This window comes from Phoenix dactylifera, chromosome 4 (assembly GCF_051530095.1).
Source record: "Phoenix dactylifera cultivar Ajwa chromosome 4, Ajwa_hap1_PhDact_Kaust_v1.1, whole genome shotgun sequence".
Taxonomy (NCBI): Eukaryota; Viridiplantae; Streptophyta; class Magnoliopsida; order Arecales; family Arecaceae; genus Phoenix; species Phoenix dactylifera.
Window position 1 is genome coordinate 33,264,026 of NC_143193.1, and position 22,457 is coordinate 33,286,482.

At 39.9% G+C, this 22,457-nt stretch overlaps 1 protein-coding gene across 3 annotated transcripts in view; it reads right to left on the reverse strand.

The window, feature by feature from the left end:
* The window catches only part of LOC103697634 (RNI-like superfamily protein), a 33,347-nt gene extending 11,347 nt beyond the window's left edge, over positions 1-22,000 (reverse strand). For 2 of the 3 annotated variants that reach the window (XM_088719828.2, XM_089930116.1), the window contains exon 1: positions 20,243-22,000. In XM_088719828.2, coding sequence (XP_088575954.1) covers positions 20,272-21,789 — 1,518 coding nt within the window. In that variant the 5' untranslated portion in view covers positions 21,790-22,000 and the 3' untranslated portion in view covers positions 20,243-20,271. Of the gene's footprint in view, positions 1-902; positions 6,966-20,242 lie in introns of those variants that run through there. The other variant, XM_088719827.2, reaches the window with a different exon arrangement.
* Between the last annotated feature and the right edge of the window lie 457 nt (positions 22,001-22,457).

Consider the following 22,457-nt stretch of genomic DNA (forward strand, 5'->3'; position numbering starts at 1 on the left):
ATATGAATGCATACCAATGGTTGCAACTGTTTTACAAACCATCAACATAAGTTGGCCCAAGACTGCCACTGCAGAGTTGTTTATACCAACGTTCACCTAAACTGCAGCCATAGCTTTTAGTGACACCATCTATTGCCACAATTCACATACAGTTGGTATAGCTTTTGTTGATAGTTTTCTATGGTTTGATCACTACTGTAGGCTTTTTTTTTTTTTTGTAACGTGATTCAAATGGAGTTAGCAAACTTACTAAATGACGAACAGAATAATTTGAGCTTGAAGTTCAATCTACATTGGCCAGGGTTAAAACCATCTTTCAGATTGACATGTAAAAGACCACTTCTCACATTGCAACTTGACCTACATGAAAGAATCCTAGGGATCATCAAAAGAAAAGTAGGATCTTTGTTATGATATTACCATATAAAGAAGCAAGCATAAAGGTTAAGATTAGTTATACTTCTCCATGATAATTCTGGAGTTGATCTTTGCATTCCTGGAAAATATTGAGGCTACAGAAGCACATGGCCCTCTAAGGTATGCATTGCTGGAATAACTTGTCCAGCAAATTTTCCTCTTTTTTTGATGAAGAAGAAACAACCTAGCCTTCTGCACCTCTCCCTCTCTCTATCTTGATGTGATGTGGGCTCTCTACTTGGAACATCCAAAGCAGAGGGATGCCCCCTCTTTATATAAAGAAGGGTGGTGCCCCTAGTCTCCCAAAGTCCTATTAGGACTCAAACACACGAGAAATAAGGATGAGGGGGCAGCATCCTAATCTTAGCCACCCCCTCTCTAAAATCCTATTGAAACAATGTATCTAGAGAGGAAAAGGAAGAGGTAGCAGCCCCTTTGAAGATGCTCGCCCCTTCCTTAGAGAATAGCGCCCATAAGGGCACTCCTTGAGGCAAGGGCATCAGCCCAGGTTGGCCAGCTCCCACTTGGATCCCACATAAGTAGCATTGGTCAGCCTACACTAGGTCTTGCTTGCCCTAACCTAGCATGATCCTAGTATTTGGGCTAATTCCCTAGCCTGTTCTCTTCTCCAATCAAATTTGATCTTTTTAATCCGATTAACTAGAATGTTATTCCAATTGACCTAGATTTACAAATCGCGCATGTTAAATATGTAACTCAGGTTCCCACTTATCAAAGATCTGCCTTTTCAAGTCCGCTCAGTCATTCAATTACTACATGGTCGAGCATGGGATATGGATATGGAGTCCATATCGTACTACTAAACCGTTTGGTTAGTAAAATGAAAACAGTTGATCCCTCTATTATTGTACAAGCTACATCCAGCAATTAGGTCTCCATTATTCCACTTTTCTCATATGACTATTGACTATCGCACTGTCAGACCCTTAGTCATCTGATGTCATGGTCTGTTAGAACCCTAGATCATGTCAGACATCCATTATGAAAATTGTTTCACAAAGCTTTTTATGAAAATAACTAATTATTAGTCATAATAGTTTGTAAAAAAAATGAAAATTCTTTCAAGTTACTGTCTAGGCCTTAAAACATATATCTAACCATGTCTCTATTCTAATATGGGCACTATGCCATTATGCTAGTTTTGCATGTTGCATGGTCTGACCTATCCTCGTTTCTAAATCTATTAAATCACTATGCTCCCTATCAAGAACAAAATCTAGCATATCATGGTCAATACACGAGTTAGTAGTCCCTTGACCCGAAGGATAGGATACCTTACTATATACTAGGGATCAATAAATTTTGACCATTCATTGTAAGATGGATTGCCAGTTTTGACCATTCATTGTGATAACACACCTAGTTACCAGTGTGACGTCTAACCTTGATGAAAGGAGAACTCCAAGACATCATTATCCTTCTCAGTGGCCTTATCTATAGGTGCGATGCCCAAACTAATCGATAGTTATGAACAAATTTGAAGTACCTAGATCAATCCAATTCTCGTAGTGGAAAACAATCCATGCACTTAGATAAACCTTGAGAGTACTTGTAATAACTTATTGGCTCTATGACTGATGTGTGACACACACTATACCATATGTGATCATGAAAAAAAATTCATATATTAATCTACTAAATATTTATAATTAATGCAAATGGCTTTCAGGGTGTACACTACTCTAACACAATTATTATATAATCTTAAAAAATCTATACCCATTAGACACTTTTGAATGAAGTGTCACCTATATGTTTGCTTCCTCAAGAATTTGGTAGGTTTAAAGGTCACCCAAGGCCCATGCGACAGTGTAGGGTGTGGATTTAGTCCTCGGTCTCTCTCCAGCATTATCTCCGATGCATTCATGATGTCTTTCTGGCTGTTGGTAATATTTGGTCAATTCCAATCATCAATTTAGGCTTATGATCATGGAGTTTGATGTTTAAACTGCCAGGATCATCAAATCATAAGGTCAAATGTCTTTGGCCTGCATCACTCACCCTTGCATTAGCAATGAGGAAGGTAAGTGATTTCATCCAGATTACTAGTTAGGATATAAGTGGCTATATGTGTGTTTGCAATGATATATGAGTGGCCTTGTGGGTAAAAGTCAACTTTATAAAAAACTGTGGAATAATGTGAAAAATCACAATTTAATATAAAATATCTTTCAATCATTTTTTTTATTCAAGATTCTCGTTTCTCGAATTTTAGTAAAACTCAATCTTTAATAGCAAAGCTAGATTTAAGAAAACAAGAACACTGGCTAGAAAAAGGGCAATTCAATAATAGGTGGCTCACATTCAAAGTTACCCTCATACAACCTTAATTACCACATTAACCTCTCTTGATCAAATTGTCAATAGTGAGAATCCAATTATGCAGAACCAACCATATAATTATCCTAGCCTCAAGCATTGCGGCTACCATCAAAAGACATTTAGCAAAAGGACTTATCAAATGATCCTTGTTTTCAAAGGCAAAATATGATTTCTGAAAACACCATCCTTGCCAAATATCTCCCCTCTTTTGTCTTTGCAGTCTATAAGATGAACATCACCAAGCACCTGAGGTGACTCAAGAGTTTGGTGACTGAATCTCCCCCCAGCATTCATCTGAACTTAGGTTCCTATAGCAACAATTTGGTATTTCTGTGCACTTAGATTAACAAAACACTCTTTATCCCAAGCCAAATCATAAAGTTTATAAAGCTCGACAGCAAATTGGCCCACCCAAATGTGAATCAAAAATTGATAGTTCCATTCACCCCCATCTAAAGACATCTTACATAGAAAAGAACAAGCTGATTTAGAAACATCCTTCTAGAAACAAGAACAAATTTAAGGAAATGAAAGCTTAAATACACCTCCATGCCTGTCTCTAAAATAAGATTTATTGACGAAATATCTGCATTCATGTGCATCACCATCATCCGACAACCTCAATCTATATTCTGAGAAAGCTTTGTTAAAAACTATGATATTACGCACATCCAAAGCACCATTCTCATTAGACCACCCCACAAGATTCATGCATGTTATTGCTGATTGTCAAACCCCCACCACGATAAGTGTCCTCTCATATGAGAATAAATTCAATAATATGTTCAGTCGTTCTTTCTTGGTAATGCAAAGAAGATAAGAATAATTCATTCTCTCCAAATGCCACTTGCAGGTATGAATACTACCTATCAACACTCTATCCCTTTTCCTACAGTCATACCATCGTCCACTCCAAGCCTCCGCAAAACACTCATCACCGTCCATCATCTCACTCTCCAAGTCCGTGCACCATCCACGCCTCCCACAGCCCACCCTATCAGTCTTGCATCACCTCCTACACCTCACAACATCATCGTGCAACACCCCCACCTGCTGCCCATCACTGCTCCACTGTCCCTCCTTCCAGCCCCCATTTCTCCTATAGTTTACCACCTCCTCATTTTGTCTTCTCCTTTCATTATCTGTTACATCTCCTCTTTCTTTGGCTCTCTTCATAGGTCAACTTCTCTTCCTCCCTTTCTCTTAAATTTTTCTATCACCAAGACATCCTTGGGGTCTGGTTCCGATTTTTCTATCCTTGGGGTCTGATCAGGTCTACTTCTGATCTGTTCTAGCCCACCTCCACTATCAAGATCAGTACCTTCTTCCGGATCTAATTTCAGAAATCTAATTTGACCATAAAGGAAACCAGAATCGTTTCCCTGTCATGCTTGACCCAATCCATATTTGGCTTAGTAGCTGGGCCTAGATACGATATTGAAGTTAGTTTTATTCAGAAAAGTATGAGAAGGTTAAGTCACATCAGAGATTTCCTAGGCTTTGCTTATGTACATTCAGTTCCTTATGTTACTATTCAAGATAAGTTATTCTCTCATGCATTATGGGCATAAAATCTTCTTGGATTAACTAAGACTTGAAGGGAAGAAAAGCTCAAACATACTGGAAACAGAAATTTGTAGTTTCCTTTAGACCACAAAAACTTCTAAAATGCACAATTTTTATATAAGAATTCTGAAGTGCATATTTATTTCTAATGGTGATCCAGATTTTTTTCACCAAATAAAACTAGTTATGGCAATGATGACAAGTTGATGCATCAACATATGGACTTTCCCATCTTTATTTCTCAATCTAATATCAATTTTAAGGTGGTTATACCACCAACATGCTGGAAACAGAAATTTGTAGTTTGCTTTAAACCACAAAACTTCTAAAATGCACATTTTTTATAGAAGAATTCTGAAGTGCACATTTATTTCTAATGGTGATCCATATTTGCTATCTTCACCAAATAAAACTAGTTATGGCAATGACGACAAGTTGATTCATCAACAAATGGACTTTTCCATCTTTATTTCTCAATCTAATATCCATTTTAAGGTGCTCGTACCTAATAATTGATCTATTACTAATAATTAAATTGCAGGTGTGATCTCTCAGAAAGCATTAGAGCACTTACTTGAAATTAGATTTTGGTATGTATGACAAGTCTTAATAATTTTTTTTTTTTTTAAAAGAATCTTAAAAGAATGAATATATAAAAGAATGCTAGTACCTATCGTAGCTTCAAGCCTTGGTTATGCTTTAGCTTGCATTTGACAAAGCTTCTTCTCTAACTACTAGTTATCTTAATTGGGCCTGTACATAGTTTCATGGAGAGAACAATTTTGCAAAGAAACCGAGTTTTTTTTTTTTTAACACATCTACCATTGCACAAGCACATTATAGTTATTAACAAAATTTTGTTTTATCATATCTATGGACTTCTTATCCAAGCATAGCAAAATTTTTATTAAATGAATTAAGCTTGTGGTGCCAATATTGCTAGGATTTAAGTTCTTTGCTAGTCTTTTCTAGAAGGAGGATTATTTTATCATGTCATATCGATTTCCCCTAATTAAATTGATGTTCTATCATCTTAGTGTGAATTTGTAGCTCTTGACAAAGCTAACCCTCAAAGCATGTCAAGTCCTAATAACCCTCTGCATAATCGGAAAGATCAAAATTTTTTTCTTGTCTTGATGTAAAGGATGTGGATCATAGCACTGCATACCTAAAACTGAAAGGATTACCAAACTAATATAACCAAAGTTATACCTAGAGTTTCCAAGGATTTTTGTGAAATATTTATTAAACCAATAACAAAGCTCTTCCAAAAAAAAAAAAATGTTTTATGTAGGTTGAGCATATGCAGAAACTACATTGACTAAGATCACGAGATACAGGGGACCGATGAAAGTTTCAAGGTTTAAGTTTAAATGAAACATTCCTTTAATTAACAGCTCCTTGAGTGCTCCCAGAAAAAATATCTAGAAAATGTTTTCTTCTACATTGTAGAAAAACTGGGAGACTGAATGCAACAACCTAATTCTTATATAATGGCAGCTAGAAAGGTTTACTTAGAAAGAGGTGATAGGAATGAATAAACGAATGCCAAGAATGTCAATTGAAGCTGAACAGGAACAATACTAGTTCGGCACCGGTTCGGAACCATTATATGTCTCGGTATCGTACCAGTGCGGTACCAGTATCCGGTACAAATGGCGTACTGACACTCGATAGCAAAAAAAAAAAAAAAATCCGTACCGTATCGTACAGACACTATACTAGTGTGGCACCGATACAAAGTCCGGTACCGAGATGGCGAACCTTGATTTGAACAGTCCTGTGCGAACAATACCATAAGTACCAGAATAGCATTAGGGTCTAAGATCATTCAGTCTTAGCCCTTCAATCAAAAAAACATACTCAAAACTAAAGATAACTAAAAATAAATAGAAAAAAAGAGAAAACTGGCACCTAAAATTAAATCTATGAAAAATCTCTATTTTACAGCTCTGCATCATAATATGTTTTGGATCTCCATCACCTCGGAGTTTAGACTTCAAAATTCTTCTATATTGCTACTTAATCAAGAATCTCTACATATTGTAGATGAAGTAACTATAACAACCCAGGATCTCACCCAAAATGGCTAGCCTGAAGTTATTATTTGGGTTCCTTGATCCTGTATAAGTAACCAAGATCTACCCAGCAAATAACCGATGTGGGACTAAACACACGCCCGCACGGATCCTCACATACTCCCCCCGTTCAAGCCCTGACGTCCTCGTCAGGCTAAGGGTTCAAATCCATTCAAATCTAATCACAAACACCACGATCGGTCCGTGGTCAGCCCCAATGGATCCGTGCTGCAGTGTCCCCTAGTTCACATAAGTTATGGGTCGGGTTCGCTCTGATACCATCAAATCTGTCACGCCCCGAGCCCGAGGCGCGGCAGACGCCGCACGCCCGCACGGCGGGCCGCGCAGGCGTGCAAGGCATCGGAACATATCGGAGCGAATACAGATGCTCAAAACTGGCATAATTATTTAAATTGTTCAAAAGCGGTTTTACAAAATTTCAAATAACAAATGCTTACGTAAGTCAAATACTTTAATCAATCTAACTAAAGGACTAATAACTGAAGAAATCGTCGGAAAATCTAACGCACTCCCCAATCCCGTACGATCAAGCCTCTGGATCTGAAAAATAGAGAAAATAAAATAATGAGCTACACTAGCCCAGTAAGCAACAAAATACCCCAGAGTGGGGTCAGAGCATATCAGATCAAAATACAGGATAATGTCTGGAATAAATCATAAATAACATCGTTTTGTTGTTTTCAAAACTTATTATCATTTTTCCAAAAACTCTTATACCAGAATCTCAACATAATAGGCTACGACCACGTAACCCAGTGGCATGGGTTGCACAGAGTGCCAGAAACCACTATTGTTAGTCACCGGTGGAAACGGTGTCCAGAAACCACTATTCTAATCACCGGTGGCGCGGTGTCGAAACCGGTTTCTCACAGATTACAAGTCGACAGGTCCAACGTATAATCCCCATTGGCGGGGCCAGAACAGAACAGAACAGATCATAGCCATGCTGAGAATATATATATAAAAACAGATTTCATAAATTTTTCAGTCATAGTTTACGGATTTCAGAGCATAATTTTCAAATGAAATTTAACATGCCAGACCCATTTTACTAAATACAAAACATATTTCAGAATTTAATATATTTATTTGAAAATCACACTTGAAGTATTAAGTCACTTACCTCTTCTCGCTTAACCCCTGCTTCAGATAAACGGATCAGGTTCACCTGTTTAAATTTAATTAATTCCTTGTTAATTTCAAAATTAAGCAAAATCCAAAAATAATACTATTGGACACGGCCCAACAGGGCCCAGAGTTGGCCCATAATGGGCATGGCCTGATGGGGCCCATATCGGACACGGCCCAATGGGCCCGCATAGACTCGGCTAAATAGGGCCCCCAAGGTTGGCTTCTAATTGGTTCATTTATGCAATAAAATTTATTGCATGGACTAATACTTAATTACAGGGTACTGTTCTATAATAAAACTTTAGTGGAGGGACCAATCAAATATATTTGGGGAGCCTTATGTAATAATCTTTCTTATAGGGACCAAATATAAATTACAGAATACCCTTTTGTGAAATAATATACTGTCAAGGGCTTATCTGCAAAATTCCATTTATTGGCCAAACGGGTTCGGGTTTCGGGTTCTGGGTTTCGGGTTCAGGTTCTAGGCTTGGGTCTGAACTGGGCCCAAGTTGGGCCCACATGGGTACTGCCCTACTGGGCCCAACCGGACTGGACTGGGCCCAAGTTGGGCATGCAGGGGACTGGGCCCAAGTTGGGCCTGCAGGGGACTGGGCCCAACGGCCCAACAAAGTGCCCACGGCCCACAATGGGCTCTCTTCCTTCCCCAAACCCCCCCCCCCACGAACAGGGGAAGAAGGAGAGATGGAAGAGAGAGAGGATCGGCGGGGTGGCCGGCCTGGGTGGTCGGAGACCGTCGTCCAGTCGACGGTCAGCCGGCCACGGTGGCAGCCGGTGGCTGCTGCGGCGGCCGGCGTTGAGGAAGAACCGAGAATGGTCTCGGTGTGGGCCGATGCAAAGGAGGAAAACATGTTATTTGGCATGGAATCAAGGCAAGAGAGGGCTTACCGACGGTGGCAGAGGCGGTGGGAGGAAGATCTCGGCTGCCGGTGGCTCGATCCGGCAGTCAAGCGGCGGCGGCGGCACTTGGAACCGAGAGGAAGCAAATCTCCAAAACAGGGGAAGGCTTGCGGAGGGGATTCGGACGGCGATCGGGCGGCACCGACCACTCGAGAGGCAAGAGCCGGGGGAGGAGAGGGAGGAGAGGAAGAAGGGAGAGGAAGCGGAGGAGACGGATGAGAGGGAGGAGGGCTCGGAGGTGCTCTTACGAAGAGGAAGATGGGGGTTTTATTGCCCCATTTCAACGGCTCCCCGCCGCGATTTTCACGGCGGTGGAGCGAGATCAACGGCCGCTCTTGCGGCCGCGGGGTGGATGCGGACCCTCCGCGATGCCGCCACGGTGCAGCAACGTCCTCGTGCCCGAAGAAGTCGGAGGGGATCGCGTCTGCGATCCCCTGTTCCGCCCCCTCCAAAAGGGGTGTTGGGCTGAAGTCGGCTGGGGTTGCCGGCTTCAGCCCAGTATCTCACATTCTCTCCCCCTTAAGAAAATTTCGTCCTCGAAATTTGAGAGATCTAGACCTTTCAAATTTAGAAATGCTCAGCCCATTGAGTAATACAAATCCAAGATCTCATTCTCCTTGATCAAAATCAGTGTGATAGATAGCTTTAGATCAATTATCAAAAATTTCATAAGTGACTAACTAAAATCTCAGATTGAAATTATCATCTTGATGCATATTCACTCGAGTTAGATCAGGATCGATTCACAACAAGATTGATTAAAATTAGTTGCGTTTGGGATAGAACTTGAAATGAAATAGATCTCATACAGTTATCAAGGTAGTGTACTGATCCCTCAAAGGATAATGACCAACCTTAGAGTCAAATCATTATATTGCTAAGAATATGATTCACAAAATGAACATGTACTGACGATCATTAGATAGCAACGGTCTATCTCAAAAATGATTTGCATCAAATCACAAGAGCAGGTCTAGGAAGGCAAAGTATTGATGCCATATGCCACAAAGCTTTTAACTTAAACTTATAAATTATAAGATAGGAGCAAATAATGCATGGTTTATTCAGATACTTAACAAATTAGACCATATTTAGTCAACAATCAACTAACCCGAGTCATGATACGCTCAAATTATTATTATTATTATTATTTTCTTAGCATACCCAAAAAATAGCAAATTCTACCCAAGAGATAACATAATCATATCATGATTGACTTGAGAATCAATAGTATACACCTTCCCTTATTAACAAAATCTTTCATTATTGAACAACATAGTCTTTCATAATAACATGTTACCAAAACACAGTCAATATTTTTGACCAGTTTAAATTGACTCAGTCAATCATACTTTCGCTGCGCAACTCTGATCAATATTCTCCAAAATTTCTTAATGATCCCAGATCATCAACATTTTTTTTTTTATAATATCCAAGCAAAATTTTATCCTTGCTTTCCAAGTACACTAGGTCATGATTAACCTTTGAGATAGTTGTCGTATTTGTACCATCATATAATCAAGTAATCATATTCTAGATCCAAATTTGAACTAAGCCAATTCTAGTTTCCCTTGACAATTCCATTATACAAGTTAATATTTATTCTAAGCTTTGATAATTAAAAGATTCTAGATTAGCTTACTCAGGAGCCTAGTCAATCAACCTGAATCTTTTCTTTAGGCTAAACTTATTTGGGCCTCTTATGAAATCCCACTTGCATTTCTCATATAGTGAGACAAAATCCATAATCAACTCATGGCCTTGATTTATAAATATTTAATTCACAAGAATCTAATAATCTAGTTCAAAGATTTACAAAAATTTCCACCAAGATATAAGCTCTATGATTTTACATTGAGATCAACTCCTTAAATAAGTAAAATATTTTTATTTGCAATACTGCAAACATTTTGGGATCTTGTAAATCTACGAGACTTAGAGAATCTACTAATAACACAATGATATCCATATCGAGACTCTAAAGCATAACCCCAAAAAGATAGAGGCAGACTAGTAAACCCCATCATGGATCGAACCATGTTTAACAGAGTTCGCTTCCTCCTTTCGGATACACCATTGTGCTGAGGTGTTCCTGGAGGGGTCCATTGTGAGAGAATCCCATTCTCCTCTAGATAAGTCAAGAAATCACCAGAAAGGTATTCTCCTCCTCGGTCTGACCGAAGGATCCTAATACTCTTTCCAGTCTGTTTTTCTACTTCATTACGAAATCGTTTGAACATTTCAAATGATTCCGACTTATGCTTCATCAGATAGACATACCCATACCTGGATAGGTCATCTGTGAAGGTTATGAAGTAGGCATAACCACCTTTGGCACTTACGTTCATAGGTCCATATACATCAGTATGTATGAGGCCAAGAACATCGCTGGCTCGTTCACTCTTTCCAGAAAAAGGTGACTTGGTCATCTTACCCAGAAGACAGGATTCACAAGTTGGCAATGATTCACAATCATTGATTTCTAAAATGCCCTGTTGGGCTAACCTGTTTATCCTGTTTTTATTTATGTAACCTAGCCGGCAATGCCATAAATAGGCTTCATTGACATTATCTAACTTAGGGCGTTTATTAGAGGTGTACATTACATTCACAGGCAGTGATAGAGTATAAATGCCATATTTCAATTGTCCACGAAAAATTTTAATACCATTCAAAATGATATCACAAAAATTTTCTTTTATTGATAAGCAATAACCATTTTTGGCCAAAAGGCCTACAGAGATGATATTCATTAAAAATGTTGGACAATAATGACAATCATCTAATATGACTACTCTAGATTCAAAAACAAGCTGAATGACTCCTAAAGCTAGGACTGGAACTGATCTTCCATCTCCAACGTTCAGGAATCTCTCGTCATTCTTGAATCTTCTACTAACTTGAAGTCCCTGCAACGAATTGCAAATATTAATTGGACTTCCGGTATCCAATACCCAAGTGGTAGAATCATAAATTGAAAAATTACAAGGTGTTATCATATAATTACCTTGTGCAGCAACTGTTTGCTGCTTTTTCTTCTTAGGCCTGTTTGGATCAAGGGACGCTATGTAAGCCGGACAGTTCCGCTTCCAATGACCCATCTTCTTACAGAAGAAGCACTCTGCCTTGCTCTTATCGGCTTTATGCTTCTTAGTCTGGCTGGGCTTAGAGACCCCAGCACGAGATTTCTGCACCTTCTTCTTCTTTCCTTTCTTAAAGAAAGAAAGTCCTGCAGAAGTCCCACCTACCACATTCACCGACTCCTTTTTGAGTTGGTGATCCTTCTCATAGGTCTGCAGTAAACCTAGCAAACCATGATAGGATACTTCAGGTTTAGTCATTCTATAATGACTAAGGAAGGTCAGGTAGGACTTGGAAAGTGAGTTTAAAATGGCGTCCTTGCCCAATTGCTCGTGCAAAGGAAAGCCAAGTTTACTTAGGCGATCGATTTGTTCGACCATGTACAATACATGATCGGTGACCGATGCTCCTTCCCTCATGCGGGCATTGAATATAGCGCAGGAGGTTTTATGTCGTTCAACATCATCAGGTGTGCCGAAAGACTCCTTCAACATTTGAAGGATTTCCACTGGCTGCGCTTCCTCGAATTTACGACTAAACTCATCATTCATCGAGGCCCTCATGATGCAACGCACTGTAGTGCGATCGTTGAGCCACTTCTGATAAGCGTCTCAGATTGCACGTGGTGCATTGGCTGCAGGTTCCTCAGGTGCAGGATCCGATATCACATACAGGATCCGCTCATGCTCTAATACTATTTTCATCTTTCGATACCAGCTATCGAAGTTAGGTCCATTAAGCTTATCATTGTCTAATAGTGTTCGGAGGGACAATGAGTTAGCCATATCTGAAAAATAAAGGAAAAACCCAACTAATCAGTATATGATTTATTTAATCCTAAAGACTTGGACTTTAGTCTAAAGTTTTCTCCCACTATTTTAATCGAATTAATAGCCTCTACCTTTAATTCGAGGAATTACTTTAATTCCCTAGTGGGTACTAGAATCCGCATAGACTGCATACGGGCCCGAGGAAGGCTCGGCCAACCCATGTGCATCTAAGGGTAGGTACATTACCAATTATTTCTCTAAACAATTTCTAGCAATCAATTTTGCCCCAAGTGGTAATTTTGGGATCTTTTTTTTTTGGGACCTTTTATTTTTCCGTGCGGGCGTGTGTTTAGTCCCACATCGGTTATTTGCTGGGTAGATCTTGGTTACTTATACAGGATCAAGGAACCCAAATAATAACTTCAGGCTAGCCATTTTGGGTGAGATCCTGGGTTGTTATAAATGGTATCAGAGCGGACCCGGCCCATAACCTATGTGGACTAAGGGACACTGCAGCACGGATCCATTGGAGCTGACCACGAGCCAATCATGGTGTTTGTGATTAGATTTGAATAGATATGAACCCTTAGCCTGACGAGGACGTCAGGGCTTGAACGGGGGGAGTATGTGAGGATCCGTGCGGGCGTGTGTTTAGTCCCACATCGGTTATTCGCTGGGTAGATCTTGGGTACTTATGCAGGATCAAGGAACCCAAATAATAACTTCAGGCTAGCCATTTTGGGTGAGATCCTGGGTTGTTATAAATGGTATCAGAGCGGACCCGGCCCATAACTTATGTGGACTAGGGGACACTGCAGCACGGATCCATTGGGGTTGACCACGGACCGATCGTGGTGTTTGTGATTAGATTTGAATGGATTTGAACCCTCAGCCTGACGAGGACGTCAGGGCTTGAACGGGGGGAGTATGTGAGGACCCGTGCGGGCGTGTGTTTAGTCCCACATCGGTTATTCGCTGGGTAGATCTTGGGTACTTATACAGGATCAAGGAACCCAAACAATACCTTCCGGCTAGCCATTTTGGGTGAGGTCCTGGGTTGTTACAAATGGTATCAGAGCGGACCCGGCCCATAACCTATGTGGACTAGGGGACACTGCAGCACGGATCCATTGGAGCTGACCACGAGCCAATCATGGTGTTTGTGATTAGATTTGAATAGATATGAACCCTTAGCCTGACGAGGACGTCAGGGCTTGAACGGGGGGAGTATGTGAGGATCCGTGCGGGCGTGTGTTTAGTCCCACATCGGTTATTCGCTGGGTAGATCTTGGGTACTTATGCAGGATCAAGGAACCCAAATAATACCTTCCGGCTAGCCATTTTAGGTGAGGTCCTGGGTTGTTACAGTAACTCTAGTTGATGGTATAAAGTCAGATAATATCAGTATTCTAAAAGGAAAAGCTGTCAAATGCTTCACTTATTCTGGAAAGTTCCCTCGATTCTATAAAAATCATTTGGTTTTCAAAAAATATAATTCCATCCATTGTGGAATGGCTAAGTAGGATTGTTTCTTTAATGAACTTAAGAATGCTATTATGGAGCCTAATGAATTTCCTAGGCCAAATGGCTTCCAGGCCTCTTCTTCTACATATGTGCATGTTGGAGAGGAATAGTTTGGAGAACTATTTCTCATTTCTTTTCTTCAAAGAAATTTATTAGGGAAGTTACATCATCACCACTCTTGTTCTAAATCCAAGAATGCTATTAGCTTGCTGATATCAATCATATCTCCTTTTCAAATGTCATTAAAATATATTACCGAAAATTTTGCAAATAGGCTGAAATGGTGATGAATGAGCTCATATTTCAGATGGACAAGCTTTTATCAAAGGCAGATAAATTGTATAAAGTATTGTACTTGCTCAAGCGCTGATGAATGGATTTCATTCTGAAGTGAAAACAAAAAATTATGCATATTGGTCTTAAAAAGGATCAAAGAAGTAAGTTCTTTCTTCAAGATTCCAGCAATTTGGGCCTAAATGACATCTGACCATACTGGATTATTGAGTACGTCACAGAACCCACTATTTCAGTCATTATGAATGCTTCCTCATCTAGTTTCATTGAAAATGTTTGAGAGGACTATGGCAAGGTGGTCCTTTCTCATATCTAGATATTAATATTGTCATGAGATATTGGTGCAAGCCAGCCTAAACTCTTCATCTGGGAGGCCCATAAGCATAACAATGTGTTAGATTAGCACGCCAGCTACCCTAGGCCCATTAGTGTATGCCCAAAGAGTTGCAGAAGCCCAGAGCCACAGGCGATAAAGTGATGACAGCCTAAGCTGTCGAATCAAATTAAAGGCAATAATATTCTCATCCATTGCCTAACACCAACATGGTGACAATCCAAGTTCACTGAAATTCACACTAGCATTCGCCTAGCAGTATTGTCCCCACCGTCAAATCATACCAACCAAGAGGACTTCCAATGGCTCTAGAAGAATCCCATATCCGAGGGGCAATGGCTGGCTATCCAAATGAAAGTGATACCAGATGTGCTGTCATTTGGTTCAAATGAACGGTGGATATTATATTGTCCAGTTAGATTAGTAGACCTTAAGTCAAAAATTAGTGTATAGATAGCTTTATTTTGTTTGCTCTCCTAGCATTAAACATATCTTGGAGGACCCATCTCCCATGATTGATGTCCCGATGGTACCAATGGACACACCAGTACTATGTTGTTCCTATGAGATAACGATACCTAGGACAGGTGTAGATTACTAATTCCCTCTTGAACTAGGACATCTGGACATACCAGTTGTTACTGGCTAGGACAGACTGAGATAGTTGCATTCCAACACTTGGGATGCTTGAAATCCCAACATTTACAGTGATTCGGCATCCCAATGCAATTTTTTTTATTTTTTATCTTTTTATGCTTATTTTTAATAACCATTTTAGTCTGTCTTGGTACCCTACCAACTCAAGACTAGATTGTTATAGGCCTTGTAGTAGGAACTAAACCATCGTACTCAGTGTAAGAGCCCTAGAACATAGAAATGCTCCGTGTTGTACTAAGATATTTATCAGTGAAATGAATAAAGCTTATTTTCTAAGCAGTTTTGATGTTCTACTATTTGGACTTTATGGAGCAACCCTAGTGGATTCCAAAGACTATTTGATCCGGGATGAAGCTAGGAATTTTGGTCAGGGGTTCAATACTTTGTCAAAACGGCAAAAGCATGGTTGTGAGGAACTCTAAAATTTTTCTAACAAATAGAAGTTATAAAATATAGTGTTTTGAAGTTTTATTGACACCAATAAAAGGAACTATAACCTTAACTATTTTGTTTAAAAACTATAACAATAAAAATTAAGGTCCTTATCATGTGGTACATTTTATTTTAACATTTAACTTTTACAGGTATAAAAAATACAACCAAAAATATTCATCAATTATTTGCCCATATGATCTTTTATAATGCCTAACTGACATGCATGTGCAAATAGAAAATAAGAACATACACTATTGTGTGCATGCAAGTATCAAAGACTGCATCAAACTAGGGAAACAAAAGAGTAACTTAAAACCTTAAGAAATATGTATTCTCAAAAAACGAAATCTTAAAAATGCCATAATTAAAAATATAAAAAACAAATCAAGAAAAAATATACCTAGATAGTTAATGAGTGCTAGACCTATTTTCTTATAATTCTCTATCACATAGTTAATAGAAGTATATTTTAAGGTGGGAGGAACTTTTGGAAATGCAATTGTTGAGCTTGACGTACATTGTTGACCCATTCCCTATCAACTTAAGCTTTTATTAGTCAAATGCTAAGTTAACATAGTGCAAAGCTCATATTTGCTGGAGATCATCAGTTTGAATCTTTCCAGTTCAATTACTTATTTAATTATCCCTAGTTATATGATATCCTGCTCTTCTTTGCCTCTAGCTCAATTATCCCTCATGTGCGTGGTTCGGGTTGCACATGAAGAGCTGTGTTAAGCCTAATATACATTGTTGACCCATTCAATGTCAACTTATGATAAGTTTAACATAAATATAGGCAAGCATTCTCTTCTTACTGTTACCACAGATTTCCCTCTTTCTTAGTTAGTTCCTTTACTCCTCTCACTTTCTCATGTATCTTCCTCATTTAATACCTCCACCATCCCACTTTCCTCTCAATTACTACTCAAACTAATCCCTAATTAAATTTCAAATGGTGCCCCTTTCCTATTTATCTCTTATCTATATATGGTATATGTAAATTCTATAGAAAGGGGGCCAAGTACGGCAGGAATGTGGAATAAAAATTTCTATATTGGTAAAATTTAATAGATGGGAGAAGCATGGCAGGAAAGTAAGATGGAAATTACTAGATAGGTAGTCCAATAGAGGCTTCCCAGATTTTTGGGGGCACCGTGGCCCCTATCAGCTCCCTAGATCCATCTCTATATTCAATGATGATTCCAGTGAACCACAAATAACCCTTTGAAATTGTTGGTAGATTTCAATCATCAACAAAGATCCAAGATAAAAGTGTAGCTACTAAAAAAAAGGTCATTATTCAGTTATGTTCCCAACAATTCATCCTAGGAGGGGCAAACAAGGGACAGAGTTGACTTTTGGTATCTTTTTTTTTCACACAAAGTGGCTGCCCTTGGATTTGAATTGTGCCATTGCATTTGTCAGCCCAAGCCTTTACCATGGGACCAAGCAATGGCCCCTATAAAGCTATTGCTACTAATTGTCCATTTTTATTCTTTGGTTCCAACTTTTGAAATTTTCCTACCCTCTTTCCCAAACAAATGAAATATAGCTTTAGAACCATATTGTCCTATTAGTTGAAACTGAGGACTTGGAATGCCCTATTAGTGTTTGATATGCAATAGTTAGAACCATAATCTATCACCCCACAAGCGACCGACAACTCGCACCTTCAACCTAATCCTTATGCAAAGCTAATTCTACAACACACCTAATCTAGCACTGAGCCGCCTAAAGCCCAACTGGCACCTGCACCAAATACTTGATCTTGTTGATTTGATATGGTTGTGGCTAATGGAGATATTAAGCATCTTAGATATCTTGAAGATTTCCAAGATGGTGGGCCTTAGCACAATGATAATGTTGTTCAATTGTGTCATAGATTTAAAATACAAAAACAGCCACTCCACACGAGGGTGAGTCTATGAACATTTGACCCTCCCTAGACCCCGCAATGATAGGAGCCTCATGCATCAGGATACCCTTATCGAATCTTGAAGATCTCTTTGTCAAAAATTTCTGGCTCCACTAGCCCCACAATCAGTAAGAAAAGAAGAAAGATTTATTTGTTGTAAAAGAGAAAATCTAATTTATGGTGTTAATTTGGCAAAGTATATATCCTCTCAAATATTTGGACTTCTAATTACTAAAGCAAAAATCGGACCTCAATGTTTTGGAAATTGATTGAATAAATTTATTTGAAAAGAAATTCCCCACACTGTCAGCTGGGCATCAGCTAAAATCTGAAAATATTGTTGGTCGAATTGATGCTTCTTATTTTAGAATAATATGGGCTTCTCTCTCGTCCCATCCCATCCCATGCCATGAATCAAAAATTAGCCTCATTCCTAGAAGGGTTTGTTGAATTTTTGGCTAACAATGTATTATCTAGTCCATATGCCATCATTAATCTTTTGGTGAAGCGATCAACCAGATTACCAATAGTCCTAGTTTGATCAATATCTGCATATTTTTCTTAATATTCTATCAAAGAAAGAATATTCTTAGTTGTTTTGAATTACACATCTTCTAATTTTATGAACCATAACATTGTTAACCTGATGCATTGAGAGTGATAGAGCTGGATGTGTTAAACAAGAGGAGATTTGTTTTTTTAACATATAGGCCATTTCACCTCATAGTTGGTTGTCCCTGGTGCCACCAACCACTCCTCTATTGAATAAACTCATTATAGTCCACTTGATTAACAACTGGTGCACATCTAGAAGTAGAAATAGTCACCCACTAATTTTGTTTCATAAACATCCAATATCTTATGGGAATAAGTGTTTGTTAGTATCATACTAATACTAAGTTGTGTGATACACACCATCACATATGGTTATCAATATGACAAGATGGCTGTATGAACTATTAAGATTAGCCCATATAATTATGCATCATCCGATGCTGTAACATATCAAAGCAATATGCTAGTGCATAGGAAAATATATCAGTACATGGTCAATTTGGATGACTACACTACAACCTACCGAAAGCTAGTTCTCTCAATCGTGAGGTTCAATTATTTTTCATCTGCTCTGGAAACTTCCGTAATCTGTTCTGCGCTTCTTGTACTTGAAATTCTTTGAGAAGAGTAATGCATATGTTTAGAGCCTGATCATAAACAACTACTTTGCATCCTAAATATGACATAAGGTGCTGAAATCTATCCAGAAGGTTTAAAGAATCCAGTTGAACATAGAGAATATATTTAGCTTCTACATTGTCAACAAAGGATGCCTCAGATGTACGCTATTGCACCTCTATAGTACTTTTTGGTAGTTCTAAGATTTTGTGCATGTGCACACTTCTTGGTCTTATATTGGCAAAGCATGCCGTACAACGTCAACAACTTACATAGCTATGGCACATGATATACTAATCCAAGAATTCAAGTAGTGTCACTCTAGCCCTGAATGAAAGAAAGATATCCTCTATTAGCATGGAGACTGAAGTCATTAGTTAATGGTTCCCTTCAGATACGTCGTAATCCTAGGATGCATTCTGATGTCCAATCAATCTAATCAGGTTTACTAGAATCCCTATTTAATCTACATAAAATATAGGAAAGCATATGATCTCTCTGACTCTGCTAAGCATGTTTAAAATTCAATTAGTTGGGAAGAGTGTTAATAGAAAATCCCCATGACATTTTTCTAAAGTTTGAGATAACCACATAAGTTTGCTCTCAAAATGGCCAAACCAATCTAGCTTCTTAGTTTTTGCATATAATGACCACAAGACCAATTTAGAAAAGACATATATTCTCAAAAATTCCATGTTCTAAAATTATCAGCTTCACTTTGATACTCTGCAAGAAAATTTTAGAGTAGAAATCTCCCGTTCCTGTTAAATAATTGTATCAGTTGGAAGAGTTAACTTGTACTCTGCATAAATGAAAAGAATTACTCCATGCTCAGTTGCTTACCATATAAATATTCATTGCACCAATCCATTATCAAACCACCAAAAAGCACCCCTCAACTCATTTTAGCCCATCAAGCATTTTTAGCAGTAAGCACACATCCATTTCCTAATTAAAATTCCTTGCTGCTTGGTGATATGAAACTAATACTGCACGCCTCTCCAAATTGGACAAAATGGGATTTGTTAATGAACCTTTGTGGAAGAGATACTTAAAAGCTGTAAATTCTTGTATTTACATGAAAGTTGTTGGACAATCACAGAAAATACAAATAAAAAGACCAAATAAGAGCTTACAGAAGAACATGAACAGAAGCAACAGAGCAAGGTTTCAAACAGTTCCATCAATTTTAAAACAATTAAAAATGAATCATGAAGTTCTACAATAGGCTACAAACCCGTGAATCCAAAGAAGTATGGCATGCTTCTTTTTTGATATAATATAGAGTAACAAGATACAATAGTTTCTCTAATCTAAACCCAGTTGGGCAATAACTTAAAGAGGAAAAACCAAATGTTATTCCCACCTGTGCTTGATACAAGTACATACAGCAATCCATCTCCCAGCAGTTATAATTGTTTGTTATACACCAGGGGAAGTGCTTTACATCATAAATTAACAATGATACAAGTGTGAAGAGAGTAACATGACTATCTACAAAGCTGAAAGAACAACAGGTGGTATCCCTTATTTAACTAGAAAAAATATAAATTACAGCCATTATTGGGCTTAGATGATGTACCTTTCGTTATTGGTAGCTGATAATTTCTATCAATCAATCTTGATTGCTTTCCGGGACACCCATGCCTTGGCAGCTTCCGACACCTTGCTTTCCTCCACAATAATCTGACTTAACCGGCAGGCATTCAGAATAAGAAGCTCAATGGCATGAATACCAATTCGCGGGCACTGGGTGATATCAACGACTTGTAACAGTCGAGCGCAGTATTTAAGCATGGAAAGAACGGAAGCACCCGTCAGAGCCCTGCAACCTCTTATTCTGATGTCAACCAGGTTCTGGCACGACGCCAGCATCGAACCTACCTCCTTATCCATCAACATCTCATTATATGACAAATCCAGCCTCCGGAGCTGCCGCATGCTCTGGCCAAGGAAGGTGAGCAGCCCAGGCTCTCTTTCGACAACATCGCAGTTCACCAGGGCCAGCTCCTCTATGGCTGCACCAGCCGGAGCCCGGGCGATGGAGCGGAGACCATCTCCAGTTACAAGGCAGCAGCTCTGCAGGCGGAGGGCTGCAAGGCCAGAGCCGAGCTGGTTGTCAGCTGCAATGGCGAAGAGGTGGTCATTGTGGAGGTCGAGGGGAAGGCGGAGGTCGAGGGTGCGGAGGGCAGCCCCGCGGCGGTCGATGAAGTGGCGTAGCGCGTCGCGGCTGCCACCATCGTAGAGGAGGAGAGAGGAGAGGCACTGGCAGTGATCGGCGGCTCGGCGGAGGACCCAGTCGGCGATGGTGCGGCAGGTGCGGAGCTCGAGGCCGAGGAGGCCGCGGAGGCAGAGGGGGAAGGAGGAGGAGGAGGGGCCGTCGCCGGTTCCCTCGCAGTCGCGCAGCTGCAGCCAGAGGAGGTTGGCGCAGCGGCGCCACAGCCAGGACAGACCGCGGTCGGCCGCGCGGATTCTGGACAGTGACAGAGTCTCCAGAGGCAGCGCCGCATGAATCCGGTCACCCTCATCCTCTACATCATCATCATCATCAGCAGCAGCAGCAGGACGGTGATATGGCTGCTTGTGGCGTGTTTGGACGAGGGAGAGGGATCTGAGAGAGGGGAAGGAGGCGAGCCAGCGGAAAGAGAGAGGGAGGAGGGAGGTAAGTTGGAGGCTGGTGAGGAAAGTGAAGGAAGAGGCAGAGGAGAGGAGGGCCGAGGGGGAGACGGGGGCAGTGGGGAAGAAGCGGAGTTGGGCAAGGCGGCGGGAGCAAGCGGCGGTGGCGACTGTGAGGAGGAGAGTATCGGAGGAAGAGAGGGGTTCAGGAGCATGAGGATCTAGATGATCATCGGCGATGATGGTGTCGCCAAGAATGGTTAGATTAGAGAGGTAAGGGTAGTAGGAGAGGATGGAGGAGAGAGAAGGTGTAGTAGTAGAAGAAGTAGAAGAAGGGGAGGAGGGAGAAGGGGAATTGGTGGGAGAAGAAGGGATGCGGATGGAGATAGAGGTAGTAGAGGAGCGGAGGAGGGAGAGCCAGCGCTTGGAGACGAGAGAGACGGATGGGGCAGAGGATGGAGGGAGGCGTTGGAGGATCTCCTGGAGGAGCTCATCGCAGAGGACGAAATCCATTACTCTCTGAGTTGGTCTTCCCTCTTCTTCTCGCTACCACACCGTCTTCTTCTGCTTCCTTCCTCTTTTTCTTGATTCCAAAGGGGAGGAGACGGAGATGGATTCGCGAATAGGTGGATGAAGAAAGGGACGACAAGGCGGCGGCCCCCCTCTCGTTTTCCTCGCCGCTGTGGTGTGGTTGCCTCTCGACTTTTCTTTTGCCGCCTGGCCTTGACCGCATGTTTTTAAACTAAAAATTTTATAGATACACCAATAATTTGACCGGAAGGTCGGTCGTTGACGTCAACAAAATGGTTGCTTTTCTTTTATCCTTTTGCTTTATTGGAACGGTTCGGCCGGCTAACCGGATTGTAATACTGTTCCTCGGCAATAGGACAGAGGCTATTTACTCTTTCATATATAGAGTATATATATATATATATATATATATATATATATATATATATATATATATATATATATATATATATATATATATATATATATATATATATATATATATATCCATATAGGGGTGACAAAATATGATTCGATCCGTATTCGATCCACCATAAACAAGTTTAGGTTTGACCTAAATAGGTTCAGATCATAAACATATTGATCCGTTTAACCTGTTTATTAATTAGATTGGATACGGATTTTAGATGTTTAACTCGTTTAACTCGTTT